General features: G+C 39.5%; 1 protein-coding gene across 9 annotated transcripts in view; it reads left to right on the top strand.

Annotated features, from left to right (window-relative positions):
• LIMCH1 (LIM and calponin homology domains 1) overlaps positions 1 to 19,142 on the top strand; it is a 285,276-nt gene that overhangs the window by 192,423 nt on the left and 73,711 nt on the right. For 4 of the 9 annotated variants that reach the window (XM_039540398.1, XM_039540393.1, XM_039540396.1 and 1 more), the window contains 2 exons: positions 2,944 to 3,196; positions 18,672 to 18,707. In XM_039540398.1, coding sequence (XP_039396332.1) covers positions 2,944 to 3,196; positions 18,672 to 18,707 — 289 coding nt within the window. Of the gene's footprint in view, positions 1 to 2,943; positions 3,197 to 3,919; positions 4,199 to 10,418; positions 10,710 to 12,252; positions 12,508 to 13,962; positions 14,308 to 17,440; positions 17,705 to 18,671; positions 18,708 to 19,142 lie in introns of all 9 variants that reach the window. The other 5 variants (XM_039540391.1, XM_039540390.1, XM_039540392.1 and 2 more) reach the window with 2 other exon arrangements.

Genomic DNA, 19,142 nt, shown 5'->3' with positions numbered 1-19,142 from the left:
TTGAATGCAGATTTTTGTTTCTTGGGTCTTTAGATAATTTTGCCAGCAATTTATTTGAAATCTACCTCAGTTACTATAACGTAGTATAGTAAAATGAGTTATACCATACAAGTGTAATTTATGACATGGTGTTTCTTTGGGTTATGGGGTAGCAGACACAGTGTGCAGACGCACATCAGCTCATAAGCTAGGCTGGAGCAAGAACTAAGAATGCAAAAGGGGGGGAGATGTTGAAAAAATCAAATGCCCTATAAATAAACTGGTCGTCTAAGAGGAAAAGGAAACCTCTTGGAAATTGTTGATACCTAGGAGAGTTTTGAAGTGCAGTCTTATGAAAATACAGTTATGGCAATTCTTGGCAAGATATTCAGCATTTAAGAAACTGAGTGACTTGATGTCCTTGCACCCCCTGTCAGCCAGGGCATGCAGCTCCTGACCTTCAGCATGGCTGCTGCTTCAGTCTTTGCTGTCCGTATGTGTCCAGTTGTCAATATGGGGTACTGTGAATATGAGCAAGTGTCCTCTAGGAAGTAGACTTTGAGCTTGTCTTAAGCCTGATTCTAGCTCAAAGCTTCTAGAAGAGAAATGCATTCTCTTCAGCCTGCCTCACAGAACGCTCTAGGCTAGCTGCTCAGTTACTTCCATGATAAGCATGATGTAATTGCCTGGATAGTATGTTCTCCAAATCCATCGTTTCTATTCAATCATCCTCACTATTAAAAATATTAATTTTAATTTACAGACTGGGGGGGGCAGATTCTGAGGTAAAATTCTGCCTCTTCACTCCTCTTGGGCAGCACAAAAGAAACTGGTTCTGATCCTAACTGGCCAGCTGAGATTCCCTGTGGTGTTGGGAACTCTGTGCTGGTTAAAGCTGGCAGTCAGTTCTTACACCATTAAAACATGTTAACTAGAACCAGTAAGCAGCTGCACTAACGGGGTCTATGGTTAGCATCTCCATTTGGGAGTTGGCTTGATGTCCTCACCCAGGCACTGGACTCTGCAAGAAGGAACAGAGAAGAATATTTAGCAGTCTCTTAAATTTTATAGTAGAACTATAGACAGACTGACAAACATAAGAGTACAGCTACCCCTTGTGCACAAATAAATAAAATCCCATACTTGGCCATCTGTGGCACTAGACATGTGGCTTGTTCCCTTCATGCAGCCAGAGAGGCCCCTTGAACTACTGCTTCAAATGTCAGGAGCAGGGAATACTGGTCAGACTCATCCCCAGAGCCCGCATCCCCCCCCGGAGCCTGCAACCCTTCCCGCACCCCAACCCTCTGTCCCAGCTTTGACCCCCCTCCCGCCCTCCAAACTCCTTGGTCCCAGCCCAGTGCACCCTCCTACGCCCCAAACTCCTCATCCCCAACTCCACTCCAGAGCCCACACCCCCAATCAGAGCTCTCACCCCCTCCTGCACCGCAACTCAAATTTAATGAGCATTCATGGCCTGCCATACAATTTCTATTCCCAGATGTGGCCTCAGGCCAAAACGTTTTCCCACCCCTGCACTACAGCCTTGTCCTGACGATGTAAATGCCTTACTGCACTGACATAATAACTCCACCTCCATGAAAGGTATAGGGCTTACGTTGGTGCAGTTAGGACGATGCAGTGTCCATGTAGACACTGCATTATTTACATTGGATGTTGGCTGTCTTTTCAAGAAAGCTGGGCTTCTAGAGCCAGGCTGTCGCCTGCTCCCAGCTGGGCTGCTACCCGGAGGCTCCCCACTCCCTGGTCAGGGAGGCAAGAAGCCTGGGCAGATGCCCCGTCCACTGCTGGCCAGGAGCAGTGAGGTGAGAAACATGGGAGGAGGGGGCGCTACGCAGAGGGTTGTCAGCCCCCCACATTGCCCCTCTTCAGTTGGTGGAAGCACTCCTTGTGAGGAGGCGCGCCACTGACAGAAGGAGGGAAATGTAGACATCAGCCACCACAATAATTACTGCGGTGGCTGGAAGTTGACCTAACATGGGTTGGCTTAGGTCTGTAGTGTAGACATGCCCTGAGTCTCTTAGTTTACAATTGTCCAAAGTCATGCCTAGCCTATGGGTATCTAAATTGGCCTAGCATAATTCTGAAAAGAGATGGCATCTGCCTATTCCTGTAGAAAGTAGAGCTTGCTGGGAATTTTTTGGCATAACATTTATTTGTTGAAAAATGCAGATTTGTCAAAACTGAAAATTACTGTTGGAACATGCCAGTTTCATTGAAACATTCAGCAGGAAAGGTGTCTCAGGTCCAGGATGGATATATATATATATATATGAATATATATATATATATATATATATATATATATATATATATATATATATATATATATGAGAGAGAGAAAAAATATATATATAGACACACACACACACACACACACACACACACACTGCACCTGGTCCCAGAATAACCAGTAGCTTTGTGGTTAGGGTTGGGATGTGGCAGACCCAGAATCAAGCTTGAGGTCAGGTAAACTTGAGTTTGAGTTTATACAGCTGGTTTATATCATTGGATACTGGTGGAAATCTGACGTGATGTTGGACAACTGATCGAGCCTTTGAAAAAGAAACTTGCAGTGACCTTTTTCTTGAATTCGATTAGTTTTGGGTTTTTGGCTGCAGAAGGTAGGCCACTGGAATAGACTTCCATTTGTTACCACTATAGGGAGTGTGGCCAGTATTTCACTTACTGATTTAAAATAGGAATATAAATCCAATATAACTAGCTGTGTGTGTTTGAAGTTTCTATGGGAAATGTTATTTCAACCGGGATTGTCTTCCTTACGGGAAAAAAACAACTTTTAGAGAAATGTCTGAAGATACTGTAGTAAACTGTAGTATTTTGGCTCATTATTATAAAATACTGTTGTACTTTTAAATAAGGATTTTGTTTTCATTTTGGCAAGTTAGGGTAAAATTACCTTTTTTTCTTATTCCTTAATAGGGAGAGGGAGTGACTCTGAGTCTGACTTGCCACACCGAAAGATGCCGGACGTGAAAAAAGATGATATGTCTGCAAGGCGGACATCGTATGGTGAACCTAAATCAGTTGTGCCTTTTAACCAGTATCTTCCGAACAAGAGTAACCAGACTGCCTATGTACCAGCTCCTCTTCGGAAAAAGAAAGCTGAACGAGAGGAGTACCGGAAGAGCTGGAGTACTGCTACTTCACCACTTGGAGGAGAGAAGCCTTTCAGGTAAAGCTTTGGTCAAGACCATTTGTCCCTCCAATGATGTTATTTTTATAACCTTCAACAAATCATGACCTTTAAAAGTACACAGTGCTTTGTAAAATGGGCAAAATAGATCTTACTTAGAACTAACTGATAGATTTTTACCCTACTGTTTCAAACAACAGAAGAGCAATAATCCCATGAGTGGAAAGTCAGGTAATACAAAACTTAGGTAATTATCCTGACATCATTGTTGTTCACTGTGCATTATTCAGTGTTGCAGGACACATTAACTGTTGAAAACCGAAGTGTTTGACAAAATATTAGTTTATTTAAATGCCACATTTAGATATTAAAATAATTGTCAAAAGTACAGCTTGTTGCTCTAATGTGGTCCTTGATGACGAGAGTCAGTTTTCAAGAGATTCTTCATTTTCAGTGAATAAAAGTCTTTATGTGATATATATTAGTCAAAATAGTTACCATCTTTCTGTTCTTGAATTTTTAAAATAAATCTATTGTGCATCAGTTACATAAATTTAGTGTAGTATATGAATGTGCTCGAAGATTTCCCATATTTTACATCAGGTGTTTTGTTTTAATTTGGCTTCAGAATAGCCTGCACTACATAGTACGATTTAGTCTTCTGTGTCATTCATCAAAATATTGTTTGAAATGTTAGTATCAAGCAAAATGTATAAAGAAAGCAGTGTACTGTACAGTAAACTACCTTGTATAACTCAATAGCAAAAACTATCCTGAAACCATAGAAGAAGAACAAAATGAGGCACCAAGACAACATGAAGAGGAGCAGGTGGGATGCATGGCTTCCAGGACAAACCCCAGTAAAAGTCAAGTAGATTTGAATCAAAACAAAGGAAAGACTGTAGGTCAGTTTCCTTCAGGTAGTGCCAAAGAAACTGCAGTGCACAAGTGCAAAGAGAAGGATGCAGAGGAAATCAGAAAGTTAAGAAGGCTTGAACAAGCTGGTATTAAGGTCATGCCAGCAGCACAACGCTATGGCAGGTTAGCTCAAAAGTGTGTGATATTGTGCACGCTTCACATTTAAAATTTTGCAAGTGTGTGGGTTTTTCTCATTCTGCCATTACTTCACTTCTTAAAAAATCTACTAAGCACTTGCATTTTCTGCTGTTTCACTTGCAACTAATTAGATTTTAGAAAAGGCTGAGGTATGAAAAAGCTTGTGACATGGTAATCATGCATTGCAAAGCTATATGGTGTTAAATGTGTTTGCTGCAATTAGTAATAGTGCTAGCCCTAACTTGGATGGAAACGAAGTTGAAGAAACAAACTACCAAGAACATTTTCAAGCTTGTAAATCTTCCATTTTATACCATCTTAGGTTCACACAAAAAAACTGTTTTACTACATGATGCCTTGTTTGGGCAAGGGTTTTAGAAATTCTTTAATGTTCTTCTTAGTGATGGAACATTTCAATAACAAGTGGCTGAAACACACCTCTATTTGTAAGTGTTTAGTATTAACAAATATACTAAAGGATGTATTTTATTTTAAAGACAGGAACTATAAAAATTAATTGCTTGTTAACACCTGCACCAAGTAAAGCATGTCAATATAGTTCAACAGTCATTCTTTGACTATAGCTATGCATAGAATGATCATATTTATTCATCATTTCACCGGCATTGTTTGTTTTTTGGTTTTTTGGTTATTTCCCTTTCTTTATTTCAAAAGTCTGATAATGGATGGACTTAGGTGCTTAATATGAAATTATCAGTCTTTCAGTCACAATGGTGTGGTGCTCCCATGAAAACTAGCTGTTTCTCATGAGGTTATGTCACTAAGCAAAACTTTTAACTGGTATGACCAGGGTAGTCCTTTCAAAGATTGTGAAATGGTTCGGTTAAATAGTAAGTGTCCAACCTTCTGCCCGCCCAACCTCTTAACTTCTGGAACATCAAGGAAAACTATTCAGAATTGTATTTTCAAACAAACACTTCACTAAACTTGAATTAAAGTTGTAAATTATAGGTAGGGATGCTGGCAATATATGGACAGCACCTATCTCAATGGGGCCATGACTTCAGATGTGACTTCTAAATGTTGTTGTAATACAAATAATAATAGCTAATATGAAACTGTCTATAGGCTTAATGAGGCTTGCAGGTTGGGGAGAGCTGTCAAATGCGGTTAAATAGTCAAATCAAAGTAAGTATGTGTGTGTATTGTCTGCTTCAGACTTGTTCTGTTGTTCTAAAGGTATGCTGTCTTATTACAAGCAATAACACACGTTTTGTATATCAGTAATACACATCATAACCAATGCACCTATTAGCCAAGGCACTGAAGAGCTATACAAGGTAACAGACAAACTAAGTGCTACCCTAGGATGTGAGCCAAAATACTAATAAAAAGAATTTGCAATCAGTCATAAATCACAGCCTCATCCTGCCTCAGTTAATTGCAGGCCACCGGTCAGTAGTTCATAAACCAGAAGGATAATAGTGCAGCATAGTTTGAGTCCAAGACAATAGTATTGTGTTTGGCAATCCAAGGTGTAACAAACAATATTTATAGCCCATGTATTATTTTTGGAGGATACTTACAACCTTTGGCTGTCAGCCCCCTGCTCCAATCTTGCTTTGATTTACTGATTTTAATCCCCAAGGCAGATGCACATGTAGACAAGCATATGGTTCAGCAGGGATTCTGATCTCCTCCTTTCACAAAGTGCCTTTGTGCTACTTTGGCAGGAGGAAAGAGGAACAACAATAATTAGTGTAGGGAGAAAGTTGTTCCAGCATGTGTGAGTGGGAAAGGGAGAATGATGAAGGAGGAGAGGTGGGGGCAGACTTCAGGGTAAAACAAGGGAGAATGGGGTCGACTTTGTCATCTTTCTTGCCTGATCACTGTTGCCCCATCTTTGAATCACTCCGTTGACTCCCCTTCCTCATTTGGCTCTCATTCTTCCTCTACATCAAGTTCAAGCTTCTTGTCCTATCATTCAAGGACCTACACAATTCTGCTCCTCCATACTTTCCTATTCTGGTTTCTCTTTGCTTTTCCCTCCATCCCTTCTGCTTTGCCCATGATGCCAGCCTAGATGTTTCTCCCACAACTCTGTTTTCTTCCACACTATTTCTTATCCATGAAAACTCTTTCTGAGCTAGTACGCAAGGCACCAGCCTTTCCATATTCCAGTCCTCTGATGACCCAAATCTACTGTGATGCCTACAAGATGTATTAGCTCATTAATAATGGCAAACCTGAAGGGCACTGGGGATACACTCTGGCCCCAGTCTAGCTAGCACTTAAGCAAGTGTTTAAATGTGTTGCTCATTCACAGCCTATTATTATTTATTTGTATTACCACAGCACCTACTCATGGGCCAGGACCCCATTGTGCTTGACGGTCCCTGCACCAAGGAGCTTATGATCCTGTATATCGGGGTAGGCAACCTATGGCACGTGTGCCGAAGGCGGCATGCGAGCTGATTTTAAGTGGCACTCACACTGTCGGGGTCCTGGCCACCGGTCCGGGGATCTCTGCATTTTAATTTAATTTTAAATGAAGTTTCTTAAACATTTAAAAAACCTTATTTACTTTACATACAACAATAGTTTAGTTATATATTATAGACTTATAGAAAGAGACCTTCTAAAAATGTTAAAATGTATTACTGGCATGTGAAACCTTAAATTACAGTGAATAAATGAAGACTCGGCACACCACTTCTGAAAGGTTGCTGACCCCTGCTGTATATAATAATAAATTGCGTTATCAAAATGTGACCAAACACCTTGACCATTTCAATTACACCTTGTACCCTTTTGTGTATTGGTCGGTCTGTCTGTATTTTTATATTATAAACTCTTTAGGGCAGGGACCTGACTTTCTGAAGTCAGTCTGGATTGAGGGGGAGAGCTGGAGGTGAGCTTGCATTCCAGTAGCAATTTGGTGGTGGGTTTTCTTTGCCCCAGCCTCCCTTCTGGGGTGCAATCTTTTTGTCTGGGAATCCCCAGTTTTACCAAATGGTATGTACATTGTAAATCATTTTCTGAAGAAACTGCTTTTGGATCTCCCAACAAGGGCTTACTTCTTTATCTGAAAATAATTCAGGGAGTCTGATGGAGGGAAGAAAATGAGGTGGGGTAAGTTGGAGGGACCCTCAGTGAGACCCCTCGACTGGAATGTGTCCAAACATTTAGAATACCACTGATAGAGGTGGTGGTAATAAATGTTATGGGGACTCCTGCATTTCACAAGGCATGGTATAAGTTTATTTTATTATCCACTTGTGAGTATAACTCCACTTCACCCATTGCTGCTTCTGTAGCATCTTCAAGAAGATAACAGCATTTAAATACAAAGAACTTTCCCCTACCCATGCATCCCAAAAATAATTTGTGATATTGTAATGTGGTATAAATTGTATTTTTGCTCCTTTGGGAAAACCTATATAACTCACATGGCTCTGTCACCCATGAGTAATGTAATCATGCCGAGCTTGTGGCAGTAAAACCATGTTTATATTACTTTCACATCTTCTCATACTGTGCATTCATTAAATATTTGGATTGCTAAATGCCTCAAATTTCACTAAGAACATCTCCCTCCCATGAGGTATACAGCATGCTGTTAGCTAGGTGGTGGTATTTTTTTCATTCCCTTCACTGGTCTGAAATTGGTGCAAACAATCTGACACTTGAGTAGCCTTCAGAATGTTACCAATCAAAATTTACTCTCCTGAGGAATTTCCATTTTTCCTTAGAGTGGAAGGTCCAGTGATTAGGGTGCTAATGAGTAAGCTAGGATTTTACGAGACCTCTGTGTTCAGTCCCTGCTCCACCAGACTTTCTGTGTGACCTTGGGCAAGTCATTCAGTATTTTTGTCCCTCAGTTCACTATCTGTAAAATACTTTACCTCACACTGGTACTGAGGATAAATGCATTAGAGATCGTGAGCTGCTCAGATACCACAGCAATGAAGCCATATAAGCGCCATGGATCTCTAGATAGATTCCACCACCTTTGTGTTCATTGTTAATCCATAAAACACAAAATAAAAAGAGCTAAATGTGGCATTTCCTGTTGCATGTCCATGCTGGAAATGCCTAATGGTGCACAAAATGCTCTTTGAACGAACTTGAACTCTGTAACTTCACCAAGGCAAGAACTGCTCTCACCCCAATGGTGCATAAACCATTGCATGACTTTTAGTTGATGCTACATTCCTGGCATAACTACATTAGCTTCCTTAAATAAACATACTAAACAGTCCTGATCTACTGACATACTAAACTATTCATAATCACAGGAAGGTGTAGAACATCTACTTTTTAAACAAGTATGTGAATCATCTATGATGCCTAAAACTATAATTGATTCCTCCAAACTTTTCTTGGAATTATAAAACTGGATTTGGAAGATCACTGCCCACTGAGTGGCCTTGGATTTGAAGGACTGGAATACTGGATAATATTACCAATATAACAAGAAGCACAGTAACTCTGTGCCAACGAACAGACGCAAAACTGAAAGTGACTTGGACACCTACTAGCATCTCAGGGAAAAGAAAGGCAGTTTTAAACTGCTTCCCTGCATTCATGGACCTATGCCTGGCTGACCTTTTCAGCACCATTCTGTGGCCTGATGGAAACCTTCTATTTCATCTTTGTTTTAAAATCTAAATTGGGACTGTTTAAAGTTTTGCTGAAAGGTCAGCTTGAGCTATAGATAGTCGGAGATAAAGATGGGTTTGCATTGCTTAGAAAACTTGCATTTAAAAAAATTACAATAAACAATTTAAATTATTGATTGTAAAATAGAGGGGAAATGTGTGAACTCTTGAGCTGTTGCCATTATTTTAAGTGTCTTCTTCACTTTACCATATTTTCTGACTTGGAAGATGTGCAGTATGAAAAATAAGAGGCATGATGTCTGAACCTAGTAATATTACTATATTGACCTATCTTGTAACGCTCAAGTCTTCATGTCTAGTTTTTCTAGTGATTTCTAGAAAACTAGAAAAACAAGCTTTTGATTTTTTTTCCCAGTGGGATAGACGTATGTAAATTGTTCTTCATTATCTTCTCTTGTAAAAAGTTACTCAAATTGGATGGGCATATTGCACAATTTAGAAATAATCTTTTCCTGGTGTCCAGAAATCAAGAGCCATATTGCAATATTATTAGTACATCATTATCAGTCTTAGGTGACTGAAGGCACCGTCTCCAGAATGCAGGTATTAATGGACCTCTAAAACACAACATTATGTCTCAATGCTGTAACAGCCCTGTTTGGAAGGGTTAGATTTTTATTAGTAAGTATCTATTTCTCCGTACACACAAAACTGATGAAAATATTTCCATTGATGATGATTGAAATTTACAGAGAGGCAAAGTAAGAAAATTGCTTGAGAACTTGTTAGAGTTTGATTTAAGGATTGATTTAAGGATTTTGTATATTCTGACATGTGAGGTTGGCCGTTTGTTTTAATGGTTATAAAACTAACTTTTTGAATTTGTGTCTACTGTAATTAAGAAGTTATTGTCTGACACCCTCCATTATCTGACACCCCCATAATTTCCCACAACTGTGAAGATTTAAATTGAAAAAATGCTAAAAAAACACATTGATATTATCCATCAAAATTATAAAAAATAAAAATCGAAGTCTGCCAAGTCTAGAGAGAGAGGGGCTTATTGCTGCTTACTTTTCAAAAGAAATTACCTTCTTCTTGCTTTACAAAGGGGGAAAATCAGTGTGGGGGGCAGGAGGGGAAAGGGCCAGTCTTAATGACTGCCCAGGATACAGAAAAATTGGCAGTCCATTTAGGAGCCAGGGTGGTGAATTCTAGGTGTCTCAGGATTCCACAGTAATGATCAGAAACGAGCTTGGTAGTTTTATACTAAAGCTGTTTTCATTTACCTAAAGTGTGTAAGAATAATGTCACCACTTAATGGCTGAATGTATAATTTGGAGCCTGTGTTCCCTACTTTTCTATCTGTGGCTAAAATAATAGCATAAAGGCCTGATCCTTCTAACTGTTCATGTTTGGAGCTGCAGTTGAGTTCCATGAGAGCTTTCCTCGTGGAGGGTTTACAGGATTGTGCCGTAAACAAATAAATGAAGGCCTCATCTAAACTAACAGCAGCTTTGAGCACATTTGACTAACAGCACTTATTTTATGGCCTGGAAATGAATGTTGACATTTTTACCCTTTTCACATCTGGAACTCCATTTAATTTTGCTCTGTGTCAGTCAAAAGCAAATATATGAAGATAGTGAACCTACCCCAGACATCATTCTTCACAAGGAGAAACCCTCTCTGATGCATTGTCAAGGGAAGGATTCTGGATCAGAAGATGAAGCAGTGTGCAGAGTTCCTGATCTAGAAAAGGATGACTTTGCAGCCCGGAGAGCAAGACTGAATCAGCCCAAACTTACAGAGTCATTTAACCAGTTTTTAGTTGGGCCCTGTACAAATAAAGATAAAGGTAAACTGGAAGGTGTTAAAAAGCCATTACAGAAGGAAAAACAGGAATATGCCAGGTGTGCAAACTACCTTTCTCTGTCTACTGTAATATTTCATTCTGTGTGAAATACTGTTGTTTGGTAGCTAAGACAAATCTGGCCTAAAATTTCAATAATGGATAAATAAACATCCATAAAAATCAATACAAATTCTCCATTATTTTTTAAAATTGTAATGGAAAGTTTCTTTTTATTTAAAAAAAAACCAAAAAACAAAAAAAAAACCTCCAAAACCTCTAGTGTTCACAGTTGAGACATTGTAGAATTACACTAGAACCTGAGAACTGGAAGGTGAAACTGATTAGAAACTTACAATTTAAAAAAAGGAAAGCACGCTGCATGTTTTCTAAGTGAGAGAAATCCGGCAATGAATATAAATAGTGAAAAGTAAATTTTAGAATGTGAATCTAAAGAGTAAATTCAATAATTTAATGAAAATTTGTGATATAAATAAGGAAATGCTTGTTTTATTATATATGGTTTTTAATTTAACACTATTCTTTGAATCTGTGTAAAGAAAGGGCCAAATGCTCTGCTAGGTTATCCATATCCAGCACTCTGGGAACTAAATGGGATATGGGACCATGTAATTAGTGGCAGAATTTGTTTAACATTATTTTGGAAATAAATGGATTAGTTCCAACTTAACGCTCTATGTATTCCAATCCAGTGCTATACTGGGTTTAAGAAAAGTTAATTATGCTATAGACACTTCTGTTGGGCAACCACCTTCCGTAGAACATAAGCATATCTGCTTTTGTTTGTTGCTATTACATGAGGTATTTTTAGATAGCATGTGGGGTGTGTGTATATAAAATAAAGATAGTACTGGAGGTCTAGTGTAAAAACCCACTAATGAAAAAAATGAAACGAAATACAAATATTTATTTTATATTACTCTATTTTATCATTTGTGGGTTTTCACACTAGATCTCCAGATCTATATTTAATCCTAAATTTGAACTAATACAGGTAACATTAAGCAAGCCTATTGTTAGAATCTGTCTACCTACAGCTGTGATGTTCCGAACTTTTTTTTAATTAGTTCATGCTTTCAGTTTTATAAAATGTTCCTTCCAGTCAGTAACAATCTGGCACATCGACATTTATAGTAAGTATTCTGACATGTGAGTAATATCTTGGAAGGGCATCTGGAGAATATAGCATATTGGAATTCTCCAGCTCTGGTACATTCAGGAATGAAACTTGCAATCATTACAATAACTTTAATAGTATGAGAGTTGGACATCATAACCTATCAGAATGAATCTCATTACTGAATTAAACACTATTGCAGTGATTCCAGATTTACTTGTCTGGGTTAAACTCAAAACTATAATCATCCAATGAATCTGTCTCATTAGAATTCACAGAGTAGTCTACACGAAACAGTCCCAGTTTCAACTGGTTGCATGCTTGCTCAAGGAAACCCCAACCTTTCTACTTTATTCATCGTTTCAATTTGTTCTTATACTCTGAACCGCCATTGACATTCCACTTATCATTGTCTAACTCCTCAAAATGGCTTTTTCTTGCTGATTTGGAATGTGCATTAAATTAGAGCAAACCAGGTACATATGGCATCAGCAAGGCAAATTGTGACACGTAAAGAAAACCCAATCCTGCAGTCTCAGGATAACAAGTTGGAGGAGGAAGAGCAGGTGAAACTGCCTGATATTCAAAGAGATGACCTGGCTAAACGAAAGACTCAAAGTAACTTTACCCAGCAACAAGAGTCTCCAGTGTTTGTGAAAGCTTCTATAACGCAAGCAGATTTGGAGACGTGGAACAGACTGAAAGTATCCGAGCAGCTCAGGTATGTTGTTTTCCCAGGTCACGGGTGAATCTGGAATGGCAGTATGGGAAATATGAGTTAATATTGTTTGAATGTCTTGAGTGGCTTTGCTTTTTTTTTACTTGAATAGTGCTGTGTTGAAAATGGTTCTTTAAATACAAAACCAGAGCTTAACAAATATGCAAAATAAGTCTAAGCACCTTACTAATGCATGCAAGTGATTTGGAACTCCTCCAGCAAAGGATAGCAATCCGTCACCTGCCTAGTGGTAGGCATTCCATTTTCTAGCCAAATGTAGTAATCTATACAGGCATTCTTTTCATTGACTTGGTTATTGGGTGATTTCAGTCCTAATATAAACCACCACACTAACTGTCCTTTCTTCTCATAGAAGCAATAGTGGTATATAGTACCACTTATGAGCTGAAAGTTGCAAACTGGTTTGTGATAGGGTTGAAGTTTGAGTGTGATGATGCCAACATCTTGCAAACTCTGTTCACATTTTGGCCACATCCAAAATATCCCCCTTCTGCAATTTAGACTCAACGTAGAACCTGAATGGTTAAGGTTAGGCAAGAATTCTGGGTTTCAGCTCAAACCCCCAGTTAAATTTGAAGGAGTTCATATTCCATTTTCATCCTTGGCTTCACTGTTCACACCACAATATTTCAGGGCCAAATTATGGTTATTTTCGTGGCGTTGTATTAAGGAGAAGGCGTAGGGAGCACCTAGTGCTTCACTGTAGGAAGCAGCTATTACATGGCCAGCTGCATTCCCTGAGGATAACAGGGGTCTGCTAGCACTTACCAACAGCACATGGGGACATGTCGGATTAGATTTGGGCATGGCTATGGATCCACATCTTGTGCCCAGGGTGTGTTTGTATCATATACTACACTCCTAAAAAGTAGGAGGGGCCACTAGACTGCAAGCTTCCCACAGTTTCTCTGGAGCAGTGTTTCTCAAACTGGGGTCATCACTTGTGTAGGGAAAGCCCCTGGCAGGCCGGGCCAGTTTGTGTACCTGCCCCGTCCACAGGTCCAGCCGATCGCGGCTCCCACTGCCTGCGGTTCGCTGCTCTGGCCGAAAGGGAGCTGCTGGAAGTGGCGCGGGCCGAGGGACATACTGGCTGCCGCTTCCAGCAGCTCCCATTGGCCTGCAGCGGCGAACCGCAGCCAGTGGGAGCCGCAATCGGCCGGACCTGTGGACGCAGGTAAAAAAACCAGCCCGGCCTGCCAGGGGCTTTCCCTACACAAGTGGTGACCCCAGTTTGAGAAACACTGCTCTGGAGGAATTATGCTATCTCTTGGCTTCCAGCCCACATAGACAGTTCACCTCCTTCTATATGCTCTGGCTTTGGATCTAAGAGCCCTCAGTATACACTAAGATGTTTGCTAGGCTATTTATGATTTTTGATCTTGGTTCTTCTTTTGTCTTGTAACTTCCTTTGATTCCTTTGTTTCTGGTTCTGACTAGTGAAGAAGACCTCAGATGCTCCAAGGATCCTGAACCATCCGCTGAAATTGCAGTGGAAGCAGCTGTTCATGATGATTTTGCTAGCCGCAAAGCAAGAGCATACAAAAAGGCTTCTAGCCCAAAGCAGAGGTTTGTGCACTTTGGGCCAGTGACTGAGATTGATCAACAGAAATGGGAGAAGCGTAGTATTGCCAGGGCCATATCCAACAGTGAAACCACAGAGGAGACTGGGAGGGAAAGAGCTGAGAGACAGATTTGCCATGAAACCTTTGCATCTGCCACTGCCTGCAGCCTCCCTACCATTGGACATAATAATGAAGTCTCCAGGCCACAAAATGATTCCAGGTATTTAATGTTGTTGTCTAGGAAACAGATTGCTGAATCCAAAATGAAGCTGCTGCTTGCAGGATGCTGACTTGCATGGGGAAGAGTGGCCGGATGTAGTTAGTTGCTCCTTATGCACGCAGGCTCGTTCAGCATTTTGGAGCTGTAATAAATTATCTGATGCCTTCACAGAATCTGAGAGAGAGAGATCTAGGGTCATGCAGAGCAACTTTGTGCAAACTTATTCTGAGAGTCACACTTGAATTTTTGATTGGTATCAAATCACTAGTTCCACTAGGTATCTTATTAGCTATGCCTGCTTCTTTTTCTCATTCCAAGGGATTTGCTTCATATGCTACTTATGTATTTGAAGTTGTTGTGCAGCTTTCACTCCAGGTTCTGGCAATACTGATTTTTTTCCCCTTGAAGATTATTTTTATTTTTCCCTTGAAGACCTCTGAAATCTTCTGAAGTATGCTTATTAAACCTGAGCTGTACGGGTTGTGATTCTGTTTCTGGCATTTAACTAGGAAAGACTTACAGTGCTAAGAAGTTACACACTTTGACCAGAATTTACATTTAATTGGCTTCAGTTTCTCTAATCATTCAGCCTGTCATCATAGCAAGACACTGCTAGTTGACACCACTAGCAAATTACTCAGTCAACTAAATTCATTTATTCTGAAATGTTAGTAAAATTAGATATAAAAATGAAATGGATCGCTCTTCTTACCACTTTCATATGTTTCACTTCACTGTGGACTAATTTTTCATTCTCCATCTCCTCTTTTTTCCCCCTGCTCTCAATAATCTTGTATTACCAGTGAGGTAGCATGGTCAGGTACAGATGAATATTGCCAAGGAATCCAGTTGGCTGCCTATGTTGTCTCTCAGAACCAAACTCCATGCAGATTGAATGAATGGCATGAAAGCAGGGAGGAAGAGCTTGATGGGAGCTCACCAAACACTGAGAGAGATGATATGATGGCTAGAAGGAGGGGAACCTTTCAGAGGCAGACTAGCCCAGTTTGTATGCCATATTCTCCCATGTCAGTTGCCCATTGTCCTCTGCAGCAACAGAAAGGAGTAATTCATAAGAGAGATTTGAAGACTCCACAGAAAGCAGAAAGGTTAGAGAATGGAAGCCAAAAACCGGAGCTTTCTGCTTGCTTTGCGTGTAACGCTAACTGGGTCAGTCTGTAATATTGTCCCACTCCTTTTAAAAAAAAAAAAAAAGAGAGAGAGAAGCTAGGTTGCATTTTACTCATTTCACATCCGATTGTGGCATGTATTCAGCTCATGAAATTACTTACAAAAATGCACCCTGTGAACATGAAACAGCTTGTTTTCTTCATTACACGGAATGACTTGGATTGCTAATTGCAGTTTAGCATGAACATGGTTATTCATCTTTTTGAAGGGTTTTTTTGGGCAATCCATAGTTCTTCATCCAGATTTTATTAAGGCTTCTAAATGAGTAATTGCTTACCTGTAAATATGGGCTGCATAAAAAAAAATCTAATTCCTCATTTGCTTAAAAGAATAGCATATGTCATGCTGTTCACCTTAGTTGCCTCTTGTTCACAGTTCCTGTGCTGCTGCTGCTGCTAAAAATGTTAGTTTTCCATCTTTTTCAATGGTCTTCTGAGTAATGGTACCCAAAATTGCTTCAGCAGCAGTTTGCCCTTGAATTGCACAATGGAACAACGTCAGGGAACAGTTTCACCTGTCTCCGTGGGCTGTAATGTGACAAGGGACGAGAGCCGTGAGAAGCTGAAAGATCATGAGCAGAGTAGGGGTGGGACAGAACACCAAGTGAAAATTCCAGATCCAAGAGATGACATGATGGCAAGAAGAACTGGAGCTTTTCTAAAGCAGCCTGGACCGAGTGTTAAACAGTTCCTCCCAGTTCCTTTTTCAAAGCAGCAGAGTAGCCAGGAGAGAACTAAGAAACTTGTAAAGCCTGAAAAGAAAGTGAAGAGGTAAAGTTATTTTGTTCCAATAGTTTCTTTCCTCACTATAATTGCATCTTAGAGGCGAGTCTCATGTTTCATTGAAACATGTTAGTTATGTTATAATCTTCTGTTTCCAAAATATATCCAGTTACGCTAGATAGGGTTATTTATAGAAAACCTCATGTGTCAGGGCATAATCAACCCCTAACTGAGGAGGTTAAGCAGAAACTGCCCCCCATGGGTAGATTGTTCTTCCATATTTATCCACTTCAGGATTCTTGCATCTTCCTATAAAACACTTGGAACTGACTGCTGTTGGAGACAGGATACTGGACTAGATGGATCACTACTCTGATCCAGTCTGGTAATTACTATGTCCTGGGAATACACTAATTATATCTAGATAAATTACAATTAATTATTATTAAACACATGTTTTCCATCAAGAGAACTAGGAAAGTCCATAGTGAGGATACTGATTTGAGGAGGATAGATGATATTCAATAAATTAGCTGGCTGCACAGGGCTGGCTGGGTATCAGTTACCAAGCAGAAGATGTTGGCTCTGGGACTAGATCCCTTCTAATCAGGCTGTGGCGCCTGTAAGCACATTGCTCCAAACGGATAGGGCTGTATGGGAGGAGTGGAGGGTTAGCCTTGTGAGTGACAATAGTTACACTTGTTGACAATCAAGCATAACTCAAAACTGAATTTTGAAGGGATCTTGCTGTTCAGCTTCTGGATGGTGGTTGAAATGCAAAGTTTGTAGTTGAAAAGGAAAAGATACACAAGATTTAAAAAAATGGCGGCTGCATCATTGTCCAGATTCTATCCTGAAAGCCCATTTCCCTAGTCTTATATCTAGCTAAGATGGGAAAGGCTTGTCCCCCTGAGTGGAGACAGAGTAATTTGAGATTGAAAAAACCTGGTCCTGGTGTAGCTTAGTTAAAATAAACTGTGGTACTTCAGGTTTGCATCTTTGGATGAAACAGAGAGGGCTGAAGTTCCTTCTAGGTTGGTGGAGCAGAATTACAAGCTCTTACCTCACTATCAAAATTCCACTGTGCATGCCCCTAATACATTTAGCTTGTGAAATTCTATCCATTTATTACTTACTGGTTCATCTGACTTTATATCATATGTGTACATAATAAGCCATTTATCATAATTATAAACTAAAATTTTAAATTGCTTTCTTAGCACCACCACCACTGGCTCATTCATCCCTGAAAAATGTCCACAAATCTGTGCTAACAGTCCTCAGAGACTGGCAGTGCAGCCTCAACACAGAGAAGAAAAAGAACAAGAAAGACAACATCTCCCTGATACAGGACAAGATGTGGCGTTCACTATTCACATGAGTAGTCATAGTCTTGATCAAATTCAGTCAAATCAAACTTCACAGCTTCAGGAAGTTCCTGAGAGAAACAAAGTGGTGTCATCCAGAGACGAACAACTGCAAATGTGAGCTCCTTACTAAGTGAATCTCAGCTTATATTGTGCAGCCCTCTGTGTCCTGTTAAGAGTGTGTGCACACTACAGAATTTAGGCTTTGCACTTGCCTGGCTTATTTTAGGCTGGACTGCAAACACTGTGCGTCAGTAATGTACTCTTTTGAAACAAATAAAATAGTTGCAAGTGGGGCGTTGATTTCTTTTCTATAGTTAATGGAAGAAAATATTTGACTAATAAAAGTATAAAATGCAAAAAAGGCTTGTGGAAAAGATTTGGAAGAAGTTCTGTCTGGAGTTCCAGAAAAAGCAAGATACTGAAATGTGTGGCATCTTTAGATTTGTATAGTTTGCTTTTTCTTGAATAGAAATTGAAGCTGGTAAGGATGCTGATTGGTGTTCTGGATGTTCTTCCATGATTCAAAACAAATACACATCATATGCATGAGTCTAATAGCAAACTATGCACTTTTGTGGATAACACTAGTGTATGTTGTGTTCCAATTTAAAGGATGACTTTTTTCTCTTGAGAAAAAGTGTGGAATATTGTGGCTCACTCACTGTGCATGATACTTGTTTTACCTATTTTCAGTATGATGATTCTGAACACTATATTATGGAATGTTTCAATAGAGTTTTTATGTCAAGATTAATTGCATGTATCTCTATCTAATACAACAGTTAATCTAATACCATAGTCTCCATCAGGAGCTACTTTCTACAAACAATTTCACATTGTATTTCACTGCTGTTTTTATATTTTGGAAAAAATGGTTTTGTTTCTACATAGTTTCCTTCGTGTGACTGGGTAAGTCTCATTTGTTGTTTGTATAACCTCTGAGTGGCATGTTTCTTTTTCAGCCCACTTGATTGATGAAGAGGTTTGGGGTTCAAATGAAAATTGCCCAGCTGTGTGGCTTTGATTGCAATTGATACTTCATGTTTTTACCAACCATCTAATTTTATATTTGGTCTTGTAGATTCGGCCCCAGAACTGCTGTGTCTGATGACGCAGAGTAAGTTGTCTTATGCTCACAGGGTTGCTTTAAACAACTTAAGCTGCATGCTTTCCATACTTACTACTAATGTAAAATGCAGTTGACGCATTATTATTTTGCTGTGGTCTGACACACAAATGTTTCAGAAAAGCACTTGAAGGTGGAATTCAATATGTGTTCATATTGCAGAAAAGAACTAAAAAAACCAGCATGACACTAATATGCAGCTGCTGCTTCAAAAAACTTGGTGTGATCTTTTCTTCTTTTTTACTTGTGGATTTGCATCACCTCTAATCCATTACTAGTAAGGGAAGTTAGAACTAGATCTGGGAAACATCTTGGAAAGTTTTGCTTCTGGAATGGTAAATTGAGGAGTGATCTTGTATCTTGATTGGTTGAAAAATAGTCAAAAGTAGTGTAAATGAAGTCCTTTGGTAACCTCCGAATAGTAAT

The sequence above is a fragment of the Mauremys reevesii genome, linkage group 5 (genome assembly GCF_016161935.1).
Source record: "Mauremys reevesii isolate NIE-2019 linkage group 5, ASM1616193v1, whole genome shotgun sequence".
NCBI lineage: Eukaryota > Metazoa > Chordata > Testudines > Geoemydidae > Mauremys > Mauremys reevesii.
This window is presented reverse-complemented; position numbering and strand designations above follow the sequence as displayed.